We start from the raw sequence: 17,278 nt of genomic DNA on the forward strand, positions 1-17,278 counted from the left end.
CTCATCTCATATGCAGTGTTTTTAAGATTCTGGAAAAACATGTTTTGGGTACATGGTAAATGAAGTCCTCATGACCTGGGTAATGGGGGCTGCACGAGTTACACTGTGTTACACTGTGTTACACTGCTGTAAATGATCTCAGAGACAGCAATCTTGTGTAAGGCCTCATTCACACTTCCGTTTTTCAGCTTCCATCACAATCCGTTGATTTTTGAGAATGCAGGATCCTACATTTTCCCATAGCCTTGTACTAGCGATGGATTGTGACGGATGGTCGTCCGTTTCATCCGTCTTCCACTGGATCCTGCATAAAAAAATGGTTCGTCAAGCAGAGAAAAGGTTCAGAAGAACGTCGGAAAATCGGTCGGTCGATGCGTCGCTGCCTGTGAAAAGCAGGAATCCAGCGACGGGTCCCGTCTTTTCAAACTGAGCATGCCCGTCAGGAAATTCTCTCTCGCTCTTTCTCTTGCAGCATCAATAGTAACAAGATATAATGTTAAAAATAATTTAAAAAAAATTAAAAATCACAATATTCTCACCTATCGGCGTTCCCGCGCAGCGCCGCAGAGCTTCCCGGCAGCCAGCGTTACTTCCTAGTAATACACTGCGATATCTCGCGAGACTGCGACTTCTCACAATGTATTACTAGGAACGCTGGCTGTCGGGAGCATCGGTGCGCAGGAACACCGGTAGGTGAGAATAATGCGATTTTTGGGGTTTTTTTTTAACCTGGTTTGTGTTGTGTATGCGCAACAGCTGCACATAGGCTCGACGGGTCCGTCAAAAAGACAGGCCCAGTGCACCGTTTTCCACAATCTGCACAGGATCCGTCATTTCAACGTCTTGACGGATCCTGTGCAGATTTGGAAGACGGAAATAAACGGTAAGAAGCCTTAATAAACTGAAAATTTACTTGCTCACAACAAGTTCCAGTTGCTTAAGTTTTTCAATGTATATTTTAAAATGTGGAGCCCAGAACTGGACCCAGTATTCCAGATGAGTTCTGACCAAGGAGGAGTAGAGGGGATAATTACTTCATATGATCTAGACTCTATGCTTCTCCTAATACATCATAGAATTGTGATTGCCTTTTTTACTGCTGCAATACACTGTGCAGTCTGTGGTCTATTAGTATACCCAAGTCTTTGTCACACGTGCTGTTGCTTAGTTCTATTCCTCCCATTCTATAGATGTAATTTTTGTTTTTCTTGCCCTGATGTAGAATCTTGCATTTCTCCTTGTTAAATACCATTCTATTAGTTGCTGGCCATTGTTCAAGCTTATCTAGATCCTTCTGAATCCTTTCTGTCTTCTCTAGTGTTCGCTATCCCTCCTAGCTTTGCAACGTCTGCAAATTTGATTAATTTACCTTCAGTTACCTTATCTAGATCGTTTATAAAAATGTTGAAGAACACTGGGGCCAGGACAGAGCCTTGTGGTCCCCATTTGAAACACTTTTCCAATTGGATGTGCAACCATTTATTACCACTCTTTGAGTACGATCACTGATCCAGTTATGAATCCACCTAACTGTAGCCTTGTCAATCCCATACTTGGTAATTTTTTCAATTAGGATGGTGTGAGATACTTTATCAAATACTGTGCTGAAGTCGAGATATACTATATCTACCGCATTTCACTGATCCACCCAGTCAGTGATTCCATCATAGAAGGAAATTAGATTAGTCTGGCATTTCCTCACAGCCTGATGGGCTTGCGGCAGGAAGATTGATGAGGCAGCGCCATGGCTAGGCAGCAAACCCAGAATGACTGGAGCAGAAGACTTTGCTGTGCCGGTGAATATTGTACAGGTCTGCCCTCTCCACACCAGATCAGGGCACTAAGATGGCTGCACATCAGTCCGAGGCCCCACGCAGCGCACTGGGTCAGTTCACCGGCTCAGACAACAGCCCTTCACAGCTTAGCCACAGCCTCTCAGGAGTCCTGACCATAGGGGAAGTCAAGATGATGGGAGCTGTGCTCCAGCACATTCACTTAACATAGGAGCATTGCCCTTCCTACGATGATATTGAAGGATTATAGTGTTGATGGATGATGATGATGATGTTGATGGATGACTATGGTGTTGATTCATGAGGATGATGCTCTTTCTTTTGGGACAGGTCAGTAAAGCTGCTCGCCAAGAGAAGAGGTTCCAGGAGTATAATGAGAGGTGCACGTTCCAGCATCAGTCAAAGGTACCTGGGGGCCAAAGGCTGACAGAGCCACATTCGTGCATCATTCACCCTTCAGTGATCAGAGTGGAACCATCACCTACAAACACACAAAGAAAACTAAATTGTAATACTGTATTCTCATGTGTAATAAGCTGAGGTCTGAGCAGACTTCTCCTTTAAGCGCCATGGTGTGGCAGCAAATTACAGCGGTGTGGCTGGTCCACTTAGCCAGGTCACCACAATGCCGTATGATAGTATGAAAGCCCCTGCGAGTCACTTTCTGCCGGCAGCGCTGTGTTGTTCCCGTTGGCCACTGCATCTTTGCAGTGAAACCTGTAACATACATGATTACCATTCGGTTAGTTTGTAGCGGTATATCACATGAGCGTGTAGGGTGCGAATGTGCACGTCACTTACGGCTACGTAGCGCCGGCATCACTCTGAGTGCCTATTTTCCTTTTAGTGGGAGGGGCTGCTGCACCTTGGTAATGCACCCCATTACACTATATAGCAGGGGAGACGGAGGGTTAGTGGCTTTATAGGATTGGTCGCCCGCGTGTTGAAAAGCCACACCCTGCTCACAAATTAGTATCAAGTTGCCCAGTGTATCGGCCATAGGGCTTTGTGTCTATGCCAGCGAATTCAGTGGGGAGAGAAAGAAGGGGGGGTCGAAACTGCAGCATGTGTCTAGGACCTTGGTCACATGTGCAAAAATCCCTCAGACCATGGTATTTTACCTTATCGTGACACCTCCCCCTTTTGAACTGCACTATGGAGGCAGAACCTCTCGGTACTCCTCCATACGCACCTCAACAGGTTCTCCCTGGCGGGACAACCCATCTGCATTGCCATGTTCCCTGCCCGTTTTGTGTTCAATGGTAAAGTCGTACTGTTGGATGGCAAGGCTCCAGCATAGCAACCTTCCTTTGATTCCACACATGGCATGTAGCCAGCGCAGAGGGTTGTGGTCGGTCACCACAGTGAAGGTGCGACTGTACAAGTAGGGCAGCAAGCTTTGCACAGCCCAGACTATGGCCAGGCACTTCTTCTCGACGGTGGAATAGGCCACTTCCCTCAGCAGAAGCTTCCAGCTTAGGTACAACACGGGGTGCTCTTGGTCCCCCGAATCGCTTTAAATCAACTCAGCTCCTCCGACCTTTAAAATCCTCCTCCTAATGGACTCCTTTATTTCATTAACACAAGCAGTTCCCAACATGCGTATCTCAGGTCCATTGTTTTGGTCCGTTATATGGAGTGGGTACTGATGGTTCTGTCTGATTAGGTCCATTTTGAAAACATTCACACCACACTTTTTTACTTATTGTTTTTTCCACACTTCCCCCACAAATTACTTCCTCAGCCACATTCTTTTCACTGCTCATAGTCATCCATTGGCTTGACAATGCTTGCTTTAATAGACTCCTTCCTGAACACACACAGACCCGACCCCTTTCAACATTCTGTTACATTCCATTATGGCATCCTTGCCTTCACATTATCTGAACACTCTTTTTCCTTTTAAATTTATCTGTATCCATTTACCCCAAAGCTACTCAGGTCTGGCTCTGGGCACTTAACACCCTGGAAGCTCATATCAGTGCTAGCAAAACAAATTCATATGCAGGTAGACACCAAAGACATTAAAAACCCTATAATTAATAAATAGAGGGTCACCAAAGCCACTTAAAACCCTACAAAAATCCAGTAAATGGACTTAAAGATACCCTTCCTGTTGAGTTGATGATTCTCAACAATCAAACAGCAACCTCAATTCTCCAAGTACAAGTACCACTATATTTGACTCATATGCTGATTCCATCACCTGTACAGTGGGTATGGAAAGTATTCAGACCCCCTTTAAATTTTTCACTTTTGGTTTCATTGCAGCCATTTATTACTTTTAAATAAGATATTTTTTTCACATTAATGTAATCTCTCTACACCCCTTCTGGAGAAATGTAGACATTTTTGGAAATTTAATTAAAAAAAAAATGAAATATCACATGGTCATAAGTCTTCAGAACCTTTGCTTAGACACTCATATTTAAGTCACATGCTGTCTATTTGCTGGTTATCCTCCTTGAGATGGTTCTACTCCTTCATTGAAGTCCATCTGTGTTTAATTAAACTGATAGACTGATAGGACTTGATTTGGAAAGGCGTACACCTGTCTCTGAGACCTCACAGCTCACAGTGCATGTCAGACCAAATGAGAATCATGAGGTCAAAGGAACTGGCCAAGGAGCTCAGAGGCAGAATTGTGGCAAAGCACAGATCTGGCCAAGGTTACAACAGAATGTCTGCAGTACTCAAGGTTCCTAAGAGCACAGTGGCCTCCATAATCCTTAAATGGAAGAAGTTTGGGACCACCAGAAGTCTTCCTAGACCTGGCCGTCCAGCCAGACTGAGCAATCGTGGGAGAAGAGCCTTGGTGAGAGAGGTAAAGAAGAACCCCAAGATCACTGTGGATGAGCTCCAGAGATGCAGGAGGGAGATGGGAGAAAGTTCCACAAAGTCACCTATCACTGCAGCCTCCACCAGTCGGGCCTTTATCGCAGAGTGGCCCGACGGAAGCCTCTCTTCAGTGCAAGACATATGAAAGCCCACTTAGTTTGCTAAAAAACACACAAAGGTCTCCCAGACTATGAGAAATAAGATTCTCTTGTCTGAAGAGACGAAGATAGACCTTTTTGGTGATAAAAAATCCCAACAGTGAAACGTGGTGGCAGCATTATGCTGTGGGGGTGTTTTTCAGCTGCAGGGACAGGATGATTGGTTGTCATTGAAGGAAACATGAATGCGGCCAAGTACAGAGATATCCTGGATGAAAACCTCTTCCAGATTGCTCTGGACCTCAGACTTGGCCAAAGGTTCACCTTCCAAGAAGACAATGCACACAGCTAAAATAACAAAGGAGCGGCTTCAGAACAACTCTGTCACCAGTCTTGACTGTCCCAGCCAGAGTCCTGACCTAAACCCAATGGAGCATCTCTGGAGAGACCTGAAAATGGCGTCCACCAACGTTCACCATCCAACCTGACGGAACTGGAGAGGATCTGCAAGGAAGAATAGCTGAGGATCCCCAAATCTAGGGGTGAAAAACTTCTTGTATCTTTCCCAAGAAGACTCATGGCTGTACGAGCTCAAAAGGTGCTTCTACCCAATACTGAGCAAAGGGGCTGAAGACTTTGTGGTATTTCAGTTGTTCTTTTTTAATAAATTTGTGTTAGTTCAGACTCGGTTAATCTGAACTAACACGCGCCGCATCACCTTAATCTCTAGAAGCTCTGCCACCGGCCGGGGCATCTTCTACCCAAATTTGACTATTGCATGCATGATTTGCCTTTCATAGGACTTTCTACTGTGGATCAAGGACCGGGAAAGTCACCGAACATCAGAGGTTAAACCCTCTCTAATAGACTCTAATCGAACTCCTTTTTTATAGACTTCTGTACAACTTGTTACTACTTTATCGTTCTATTTTTTACCGTACAGGCTCGCAGTATAATAACTTTGCAAGCTTCATTTCAGGTGGCTGCAATAATCCACCAGACACTTGATCACACAGTGCATTAACCCTTACTGCTCAATCTTTCCACAGGTGGTCAGCGCTATATGTTACTATTCTCATAGCATCGTCATCAAATTTTCTTGGCTTTCTGGGCATATTCCAATCGAATCATACAGGATACTGTTGTCTTCAGAGTGTATATTTTACTACCTTCCTCTTATGTATACTATACAACTCTTCAATATATATCCGAGTAAACATATATTTCTTCTATTTAGATTTCATTTAGCGTGTTTTTTTTTTTTTTTTCCGTTATTTAGGGATTCAACACTGTTTTCATCTGGTTTCCTGTGCGCAAATCGAATATTAGAATTTGCAAAAATTACTACATTTTTGTTTTTTTTCAGTCAAGATGGGGGAGTGTACATTAATGAGAGAAAAAATGAACTTTTTTGAATTTACGAAATGGCTGCAATGAAACAGTGGAAAATTTAAAGGGGTCTGAATACTTTCCGTACCCACTGTACACTGTTCAATAAAGCATAGGTAGCTCTTCCCAGTTCTTGGTGCAGAGTATTTAATGCAAAATGGCTCACCAAGATTGGAGGTAGACCAACTCTCAGTAAGAGTGAAATAAACTTCTTACCTAATGCTGCAGCTTTAACATTCCCTTTTACTGGTGGGTCGATTCTCACTTAAGATCAGGATGGTATAATTCATGTCTGATCCCGGGTTTCGGCACCAAATTCTGTGAGCGAGATACTCTCTTCTATGCCTTTCGAACCCCTAATCTTTTATTTTTTTTACGATGGCTCGGAAACTCAATACAGCACAGCCTTGCATAGTGTACTCAGGACTTCTGCTTTATCAGCACCGAGGCACTTTAAATAGGGTAACAGAAAAAGAAAAAGTTGTTTGTGAACTATTAGCTAATGGTAACTTTAGGGGCGTGAATTCCAATGTGAAACTTCCCCTCTCATCAGTGTTACTTGATCACCATTACACAGAAGTTACAAGAACAAATGCACATACTCAGTATGGATTCTGTTCTCTAACAATACCAATATGCGTTACCGGAGTAATACTGATATGTGAAGCTCCAATAATACTGCTATGTAGTGCAGAAATAATACTACCATAGAAGTCCGACCAAATAAATGCCCACATAATACGGTCATTTAGTACTGCCATATATGTCAGAACGCCATCATGCATCCCTTATTTACAACATTAATTTCTCTGGAGGATTTTGCTGCATCTCTGAGGAATCGGTTGTGTATCCTTACTGAAGAACCGCCACTACGTACCCTGAGCCTCCTCATCACCGCCTGCCAGGTGCTGGAAATAAGCCGCAAGGTAAGAGCAGAGGGCTGCCACCTGATGTGGAGGTCTGGGGGGTATTCCTTTATCATCACATGCCCTGTGTGTGTTGGGGGGGTACTCCAGGATAATCACATGTCCTGTGTCTGGGAGGGAGTTTTCCAGTATAATCACATAAAAACCAGGCAAAGTCAGCTTACTGAGCCTTCTGACGATTCCCATATATCGGCCACCGCCTTTTTCAGATCTTGAAAAAGATTTACGTCGAAACGCGTAGATCTGTACACAGTGGTTGCTTGCCTGACGATTGACATATATGGATTGATTTTAAGTATGGAATAATAAAAAATATTTTTTTCTCACCCACGCCCTATTGCTGGATTACTCTTTTTTTCGTTAGTATAATCACATATCCTTTGTGTATGAGAGGGTATTCCGGTATAATAACATGTCCTGTGTGTTATATTCCAGTATAATGTCCTGTGTGTGGGGGGATATTCCAGTATGACTGACCATGGCCTCGGTTTCGCAGGTCCTCGGTTACGCCTGTGTGTACAGTTATTATAATAAGGATTCGGAGCGGATTGATGTCCTGGAGTCTCAGACCGAGAACCTGGAGTTCCACGTGAATGCTCTTCAGATCCTGCTTGGTGAGAACTTGCTGTGTGCAGTTGCATGAGACGTGGTGGATCCTCACTGTGGCGGGTTTATAGAGTTGGATAGTGATGGTTTTTTTATGATGGGTTGTCAGCTCCCTCCTCTCCACAGAGTTCAGCCTTCTTCAGAGTGAGGACCTTGCCTGCTCTGTGCGGCTCCTCAGTGCTGAGAAGTACAACAGTGCACTGGAACTGGTCAGAAGAATCCAAGAGAGACTGAACGGAATCCTGCAGTACTCCACCCAGGTGAGCCCTCCACAGTCTCAAAAATCACACTCCAGAGGCTATCCTTCTGTACCATCTCATATAGTTACATATAACAATCTCAGCAGAAGTCGACACTACGTTTTCATCGGTTTAGTACTTTATGTAAAATCCATGTGTACAATTGACATATAGATCAGCCTTCAATACATCTAACGCGAATGGTAGATGTGGACTGGGCAAGCCTCTTGTGTCCTGTGGACTGTGCTAGCCTTCTGTTCTATGTGAACTGGGCTAGCTTCCTGTGCCATGTGGACTGGTCTAGCCTTCTGTGCTGTGTGGACTTGGCTAGCCTGTGCCATGTGTCCTGTAGACGTGGACTGTGCTAGCCTCCTGTGCCATGTGGACTGGGCTAGCCTCCTGTGCCGTGTGGACTGGGCTAGCCTGCCGTGTGGACTGGGCTAGCCTCCCGTGCCGCGGGGACTTGGGATAGCCTTCTGTGCCGCGGGGACAGGACATAAGTATTTAGCCAGCCACCAATTGTGCAAGTTCTCCCACTTAAAAAGATGAGAGAGGCCTGTAATTGACATGAGAAGTAGACCACAACTATGAGTCAAAATGAGAAAACAAACCCTTAAAATCACCTTGTCTGATTTGGAAGATTTATTTTGCAAACTATGGTGGAAAATAAGTATTTGGTTACCTAAAAACTTGCAAGATTTCTGGCTTTCACAGACCTGTAACTTCTTTAAGAGGCTCCTCTTAAAGAAATGAGAGAGGTCCACTACTTGGGACACATGGGAAGCCGGAGCCCTGGGAGTGTAATGCCATCGCATCCTGGCCCACTCCCAGAACCAAGAAACTCCTATCCAACTATTCAGGACACCATAAAAGAGGACAGACCAATCCACATCTACAGTACAAAAGTAAAGTACCTTTACCTACAGAACGTAAAAGAAGCTAGTCCATTCCATATGTACAGGAGACACAGCACAGAAAACAAGCCCAGTCCATGTCTACAGGGAACAGGAGGCGAGCCCAGTGTGAAAAATATGGGGAGATTAATGATCACTTACAATCCCCCTTCAGCATATGTAGCTGTAAGAGGATACCTGGATCAGTTGGTGGTCCAGCCCCACCAGCTAGTAACCAGACTGGCGCAGGATGACAACCTGTTGAGCCCACGGTGTGTGACCACTTCTTTCAAACTCACATCAGTCAGATAGGATTTCATAAGGAAATTCAAGGAGAATGTGGAGGGCTATCCTTCTGTTTTGTTTTTTTTTGGTCCTGTAGATTTGAACTTGGGGCTTCCTGTTATACTTTGTGAGCTATAGATATGGACAGGGCTATCTTCTCTTCCTATGTTTTGCAGATATGGATGGGCTATCCTTCTATACTTTGTAAGCTGCAGACATAGGGATATCATCTTTTCTCTTGTAGCGATGGATGAAGTTATACTTCCGGACTGTGTGTCTTGTAGACATAGTGTAGGAGGATAGCCCAATCTGTGTCCTGTAAACAGACGTGGCTTTCCTCTTTACCGAGTGTCCTTTAGACATGGGTGGATCTGGTATACAAGAGAAGATAGTATTCTGCTACAGATGGCTCTGGATAAGTTGGAAACTTGGGCCGAGAAGTGGCAGATGCGGTTTAACAATGATAAATGTAAGGTTATACACATGGAAAGAAGAAATCGGTATCACCATTACACACTGAACAGGAAGCCACTGGGTAAATCTGACATGGAGAAGGGCTTGGGGATTCTAGTTAATGATAAACTTACCTGGAGCAGCCAGTGCCAGGCAGCGGCTGCCAAGACAAACAGGATCATGGGGTGCATTAAAAGAGGTCTGGATACACATGATGAGAGCACTATACTGCCTCTGTACAAATCCCTGGTTGGACCATACATGGAGTACTGTGTACAGTTTTGGGCATCGGTGCTCAGGAAGGATATAATGGAACTAGAGCGAGTACAAAGGAGGGAAACAAAATTAATAAAAGGGATGGGGGAACTACAATACACAGAGAGATTAGCAAAATTACTATTATTTGGTCAAGAAAAAAAGATGACTGAGGGGCGATCTAATAACCATGTGTCACGGTTCCCTCTCCGTGCTGCCACTAATTTGTCACGTGCCTGCTCTCAGCACATGACTTGGGGTTGTGCCTGCAAGGGTTAATCTATCTCCCCACTCTGTCCAGCATTCACCTCTGTCCTATGCTGTAATGGGAGCATAAATCACGCACCGACCCAGACCACACACCCGCTCATACACCCTGCCACCACTCACCGAATACACGGGTGATGAGTCCTGGAAATATTACTAATGCTGTCTACCACTCATAAGGCTCACACACTTTAAGGCTATGGATTCTTTAGAACATTCAAGGTTCAACTTGTTAAAGTTTTATGCTTTAATACAAAAAGATTCAGTGCTTACAGTAAAGAAAATGGTATAAAAATATGGTAATAAAAAGACATACAGGTATGCAAAACAGTATAAAATAAACAGGAGAAAACTTACAGAAATAGCTAACTTGTAGTCTGCTTCTGCTCCCTGAGGGTAGGATGAATATAGACTGGATCACATCAGTTTCCCAGGCTGCCCTCACATGTGAACAATTTTGAATGTATACAAGTCAAATTTATAGAGTAACCCTGGAGCTCAGATTTCTAGACCAGCCCCTCAATTGATATTCTAATTGCTTGTTTTTGATTGGACCACGGCCGCGCCCCCAATGAATAATTATTTTCTCTGATATTCTTTATGTAAAGCTTCCCACAGATGGATAGTGTCAGGCTGTAATTGACATATCTCTTTAAAGAGCTAGGAGGTGTGAAGCGCTTCCTCTCTTTCCTGGTCCTAGCTAGGCCCCCTGGCGAGATTGGAGACAGAAGTCTGCTGTCTCAGGAAATTACATATTAACACCTGGGTGAGACCTGCAGCCTTCAGGACAGATATTAAATTATTACTAGTCACACAATAAACCTATACATAGTTCACTGCACACATATATATTTATACATATTTCACTACACCATGTATAAGTCTATAAGGGGACAATACAAATATCTCTCCAAGGATCTGTTTATACCAAGGAAGGTGACTGTCTCAAGGGGGCATTCTCTGCGTCTGGAGGAGAGAAGGTTTTTCCACCAACATAGAAGAGGATTCTTTACTGTTAGGGCAGTGTGAATCTGGAATTCTTTGCCTGAGGCGGTGGTGATGAAGAACTCAGTCGAGGGGTTCAAGAGCGGCCTGGACGTCTTCCTGGAGCGTAACAATATTGTATCTTACAGTTATTAGGATCTTTAGAAGGACATAGATCTGGGGATTTGGGTAAATTCACACAGGGCGTTTTTGCTGCTTTTTTCTGCATCAAAACCTGATCATCTTGGCAGGAAAGAAGCTGCGTCAAAAACACAGGTTTAGGTGCATTTTCTTGATGCGTTTTTTTGGCGCGTTTTTTTTTCTCTTTGTCCAGGCTTATGTCCTTGGATTTTCAGCAGCAAAAACGCAGCAAATGATACCTGCGTTTTTGCTGCATTTTTTTCAACACCCATTCAAGTCAATGGGTGCAAAAATGCAGCAAAAATGCTGAAAGTAGTGACATGCTCTGTCAAAAAAAAAAAACGCAGCAAAGCACAAAATACTGATCAAACAAAAAACCAATGTGTGTGCATGAGATTTCTGAAATCTCATAGGCTTTGCTGAAAATTAGCATAAAAAAGCAGCAAAAAAAGCATCTAAAACGCACTGTGTGAACTTACCCTTATTCTGACGGAATATACGCTGAACTGGATGGACAAATGTGTTTTTTTGGCCTTGCCAGCTATGTTACTGTGTATACATAGGCAAGCTTTCCTTCAGTGCTATCAGTCCGGTGGATAGGGATGGGGCTTTCCTCCTGTGCTGTACATTTGGGTTATCCTCCAAGGGTGTAACATGCATACTTTTCCTTGCAGGACTTCTGTGTCGGTTTCCTGTCTGATCCTGATGAAAAGGGAATGAACGTGTCCAACGTGGCCGACATTCCAGCGTTCCCTGCAGCGACAGAGTAAGATCCCTGGATCCTGTGTCTTTTCCTTCCTGCCATTGGCCACAGGTCCCTTCTTCATAGCGAAGCATATTAAGCCACGCTTCCATTCTCCATTGCGGGCTCAGATCCTGAACCTGCATCTGTGCCTGTAAGAGCCGTGCAGAGCTCCACCCCGTGGTATTGCATCATCTCTTCATGTAGCACAGAGGATTCGGCGAGCGCAGGTCCGGCCCCCTAGGAGACACCCAATACAGGAAAAAAAAATTCACATGTGGCATCTCGTCCGATCAACAAGCTGCAAAATGAATGACCCCGATCTGTAAACAGAGGTGAGAAAAAATGAAAACGCTACGCAAAGAACAAAGAGATGAACAAAATATTGAATCTACCCGCAAATGTTAACAATAAAAACTTCAGCCCAGGGCACAAAAACAAACCCCAACATCGCACCTTCGCCCGAAAAATGGCAACAAAACTGCATTTTTCCCCTTTTTTTTTTTTTTTTTCAAAATTATTTTTTACCACTTAAATTAATCAAAGCTGAGAAAGCTGCGTATTTGGTGTCGCTGCAAGCATCCTGACATAAAGAATCTGTCACTCGGTCACGGCTGTGTAATGATTAACGATGGAAAAACACAGCACGAAAAACCATTGCGCTCCTGAAACTGGTGAATATGGACTGGTGTCCTTCAAAAGTCCAACTCGTCCCGCAAACAGCGAACCCATGCACGGCTACATGCACAAATATACAGTACGCCTCTAGGAAGACTGGGAGGAAAAGCTACAGAGCTAAACTGGAAAATCGAGACCTACCAAGTGCCGGGAAATATGTAAAAAAAACGCTGTTCTGACTTGAATGTTTGTACGGCACATTGTGTGTAAAATGACCTGACGATAGTTCTCGTCTGTATGGTTACGGCACATTGTGACACCGTTCTCGTCGTCGGTATGGTGACTGCACATTGTGACACCGTTCTCCTCGTCTGTACTGTTACGGCACATTGTGACACCGTTCTCCTCGTCTGTACGGTTGCGGCACATTGTGACACCGTTCTCGTCGTCAGTATGGTGACTGCACATTGTGACACTGTTCTCCTCGTCTGTACTGTTACGGCACATTGTGACACCGTTCTCCTCGTCTGTACGGTTGCGGCACATTGTGACACCGTTCTCCTCGTCTGTACGGTAACGGCACATTGTGACACCGTTCTCGTCTGTACGGTTTCGGCACATTGTGACACCGTTCTCGTCTGTACGGTTTCGGCACATTATGACACCGTTCTCGTCGATACGGTTATGGCACATTGTGACACCGTTCTCATCAGTACAGTTTCGGCACATTGTGACACCGTTTTCCTCGTCTGTACTGTTACGGCACATTGTGACACCGTTCTCCTCGTCTGTACGGTTGCGGCACATTGTGACACCGTTCTCCTCGTCTGTACGGTAACGGCACATTGTGACACCGTTCTCGTCTGTACGGTTTCGGCACATTGTGACACCGTTCTCGTCTGTACGGTTTCGGCACATTGTGACACAGTTCTCGTCTGTACGGTTTCGGCACATTATGACACCGTTCTCGTCGATACGGTTATGGCACATTGTGACACCGTTCTCATCAGTACAGTTTCGGCACCTTGTGACACCGTTTTCCTCGTCTGTACTGTTACGGCACATTGTGACAGTTCTCGTCGGTACTGTTATGGCACAATGTGATACTGTTCTTATCGGTACCGTTACGGCACTTTGTGACAATGTTCTCCTCGTCGGTACGTTTACGGCACATTGTCACACCGTTCTTGTCAGTACGTTTATGGTACATTGTGACCCTGTTCTCCTCGTCTGTACAGTTACGGCACATTGTGAGACAGTTCTTTTCTGTACGGTTACGGCACACTGTGACACTTCTCGTAAGTACGGTTACGACACTTTGTGACAATGTTCTCCTCGTCGGTACGTTTACGGCACATTGTTGCACCGTTCTTGTCAGTATGTTTATGGTACATTGTGACCCTGTTCTCTTTGGTATAGTGACGGCACATTGCGAGACAGTTCTTGTCTGTATGGTTATGGCACATTGTGACATCTGTGCGGTTACGGCACACTGTGACACTGTTCTCGTCGATACGGTTATGGCACATTGTGACACCGTTCTTGTCGGTATGGTTACCGCGATACCAGAATTGTCTGTTTTTGTTTGTCACCATTTTCTGAACTTTATACCGCTGTCATTTTCGTTCGATGACGCTGCGTGTGGGCCGGTATTTGTGGGGCGAGATGTTTTTGCTGACAACATTATGGGACTAACATGACGTAATGGCCTTGAGCAGCCGCAGCGATGCCACACGTCTGCATTAAGTTTCTTGGCTTTACTTCTCATAGGGGCTGAAGGAGGATGGGAATCTTATGTATTTATTCCTCTCCTCAGGGCCTGAGCCTGCGGTTGTCCGATCCCTGGTGCTCATATATACCCCAGTACGGCGAGACATAGGAAATCAATGGCCGCGGGCTCCATAATGATGGCACAGGGGTCTTCAGCAGGCGCACAGTCTATCTGTGATCATGTCACCTGAGGGGTGATGGATGCACAGAATGTCACACCCCCACACCTGTGCAGTTTTAATGTCAAAGATTAGCAGTGGCATTTAACAGGTTAATAGTCACAGCTCCACGGCTGTTAGAGGCAGGTCCTAGCTGTCTCTCTGAACCACTACATGCTGGCTATGGGGCGAGCCCACCCACACTCCCACTACAGGTCTAAGGGGTTAAAAAAAAGGTCTCCCTTAAAGCCCATAAGTAGACAGTGACTGCACCAGCAGAATAGTGAGTGCAGAAGTCACGGTTCTCTGTTGTTGCTGCAGACAGGTCCTGTGTAATCCGGCCAGTGGCTGCAGTGGAAGGGTCTGAGTGGACAAAGGACTAAATTGCGATATCTAGTCAATCTACTCAGAGTATTTCCAAAACGTCTTGTGGGGTGTTCACAGTATACAGCCGAGTGACAGGTCTTGTGGGGTGTTCACAGTATACAGCCGAGCGACAGGTCTTGTGGGGTGTTCACAGTATACAGCAGTGCGACAGGTCTTGTGGGGTGTTCACAGTATACAGCAGTGCGGCAGGTCTTGTGGGGTGTTCACAGTATACAGCAGTGGGGCAGGTCTTGTGGGGTGTTCACAGTATACAGCAGTGCGGTAGGTCTTGTGGGGTGTTCACAGTATACAGCAGTGCGGTAGGTCTTGTGGGGTGTTCACAGTATACAGCAGTGCGGTAGGTCTTGTGGGGTGTTCCCAGTATACGGCACGTCTTGTAGGGTCTTCCCGGTGTACTGCATGTCTTGTGGGGTGTTCCCAGTGTATGGCAGATCTTGTGGGGTGTTCCCGGTGTGCGGCAGGTCTTGTGGGGTGTTCCCGTGTACGGCAGGTCTTGTGTGGTGTTCCCGGTGTACGTCAGGTCTTGTGGGGTGTTCCATGTATGGCGGGTCTTGTGGGGTGTTCCCGGTGTACGGCATGTCTTGTGGGGTGTTCCCGGTTTACGGCAGGTCTTGTGGGGTGTTCCCGATTTACGGCAGGTCTTGTGGTGTGATCCCGGTGTGCGGCAGGTCTTGTGGGGTGTTCCCGGTGTACGTCAGGTCTTGTGGGGTGTTCCGTGTACGGCGGGTCTTGTGGGGTGTTCTCAGTGTACGGCAGGTCTTTTGGGGTGTTCCCGGTGTACGGCAGGCCTTGTGGTGTGATCCTGGTGTGCGGCAGGTCTTGTGGGGTGTTTCCCAGTGTACAGCTGGTCTTGTGGGGTGTTCCCGGTGTACGGCAGGTTTTGTAGGCTGTTCACCGTATACATCAGGTCATGTGGGCTTTTCCTGGCATACAAGTCTTGTGGGGTGTTATCAGTATACGTCCACTCTTGTGGGGTGTTGCCATTTTCCAGCAAATCTTGTGGGGGTGTTCGCAGTATAAAACAGGTCATGTAGAGTTTTCCCGGTATACGGCAGGACTTGTTGGTGATTTTGGTACATCTTAATTTTTTCACTTACACTGAACATCATGAAAATATTTTGCTCTCCTTACAACTTATTTTAAAACTTACCGATGTGATCTCAATACACGCCGAATCCGCTTCTTCCATGATGGGTGGCGTCAGCAGCCTACAAACACTGAATCATGACTGTAAGAATAATTGATATCCAAGTTTAACAGCCCAACTGTAAAAACACCATGTATTTATTTCACTCAGTGAAAGGGTAATTTAAAAAATCTAATTTTCAAATACTTTGTTTATGGCGGACATGTTCAGTGGGGCCTGGCCTGTATTGATGGCGGACTGGACCCGGCTGGTATTGATGTTGGATGTATTCGGTGGGGCCTGGCCACTAATGATGGAGGACATATCCGGTGGGGCTTGGCCGGTATTAATGGTGGATATTTCCTGGAGAACCTGGTCTGTATTGATGGCCGACACATCCGGTGTGACCTTGATGGAGGTGACCCATCTCCTGTTGCTGATCTGATGCTTGATAATAATTTCCTTTCTCTCCTCAGTAATATTGATGATGCCTCCGACTCTGTGGATACTGCTGGTGAGCAGGACGATGAAGATGATGAGGACGAAGACTATGTTCATGAGGTTCCCCATTATGTTACAGACTGGAATGAAGAATATGAAGAGGATGCAGACTCTTACGATGAGGATTATGATTCCGAAAACCTGGAGGCTGACTCCTTCATCTTTGAGGATTATGATGGAGAAGTCTACAATTGACCCTCCCCCTCTTCATTTCAGTGGTGGGGTGCTCTCACATAAGCCACTTTTTACATTTCTCCCTCGCCCATTTGCCTGGGGGGGTAATCACGCTGAGCATTGCGCAGCTAATTCCCGATAATTCACTGATTGCCTCCGGTCCAGATAATGACGCTGGAATTCTATAAACCTTTATAATTACCGTAAGAGTTATTTTTTATTAATCCTGTTTATTTTCTGTTTCATTGTGACACCCCACTGTTAACCGTTAGTGGAGGGTGGCGCCTGTGGCGGATAAAGGTTGGTGTGAGGCAGTGCAGCCGGAATACTCTGCAGCTTCCTCGAAAAATATGTTGAGCTTGTTTATTAAAGTTGCACTTAAGCTGTGTCCGGAGCAGCAGTCTGTGATTTATGGGGTGGACGAGAAAGTAGAGTCTGTGATTTGTGGGGTGGACGAGCGAGGAGAGTCTGATTTGTGAGGTGGACGAGGGAGAAGAGTGTGATTTGTGGGGTGGATGAGTGAGGAGAGTGAGACTTGTGGGGTGGATGAACGAGCTCAGATTGCGATTTGTGGGGTGCACGAATGAGGAGATTCTTTGTTTTGTGGGGTGGACAAGCGAGGAGAGTCCCTGATT

The 17,278-nt window shown here is 45.4% G+C and overlaps 1 protein-coding gene across 2 annotated transcripts in view; it reads left to right on the forward strand.

Moving 5' to 3' along the window:
• Window positions 1–17,031, forward strand: part of CUL9 (cullin 9) — a 159,412-nt gene extending 142,381 nt beyond the window's left edge. For both annotated transcript variants that reach the window (XM_069768218.1, XM_069768217.1), the window contains exons 36-41: window positions 2,124–2,198; window positions 6,934–7,044; window positions 7,541–7,658; window positions 7,777–7,910; window positions 11,842–11,933; window positions 16,445–17,031. In XM_069768218.1, the coding sequence (XP_069624319.1) occupies window positions 2,124–2,198; window positions 6,934–7,044; window positions 7,541–7,658; window positions 7,777–7,910; window positions 11,842–11,933; window positions 16,445–16,664 (750 nt within the window). In that variant the 3' untranslated portion in view covers window positions 16,665–17,031. The remainder of the gene's footprint in view (window positions 1–2,123; window positions 2,199–6,933; window positions 7,045–7,540; window positions 7,659–7,776; window positions 7,911–11,841; window positions 11,934–16,444) is intronic.
• The last annotated feature ends 247 nt before the right edge of the window (window positions 17,032–17,278 follow it).

The sequence above is a fragment of the Ranitomeya imitator genome, chromosome 5 (assembly GCF_032444005.1).
Source record: "Ranitomeya imitator isolate aRanImi1 chromosome 5, aRanImi1.pri, whole genome shotgun sequence".
Classification (NCBI taxonomy): Eukaryota; Metazoa; Chordata; class Amphibia; order Anura; family Dendrobatidae; genus Ranitomeya; species Ranitomeya imitator.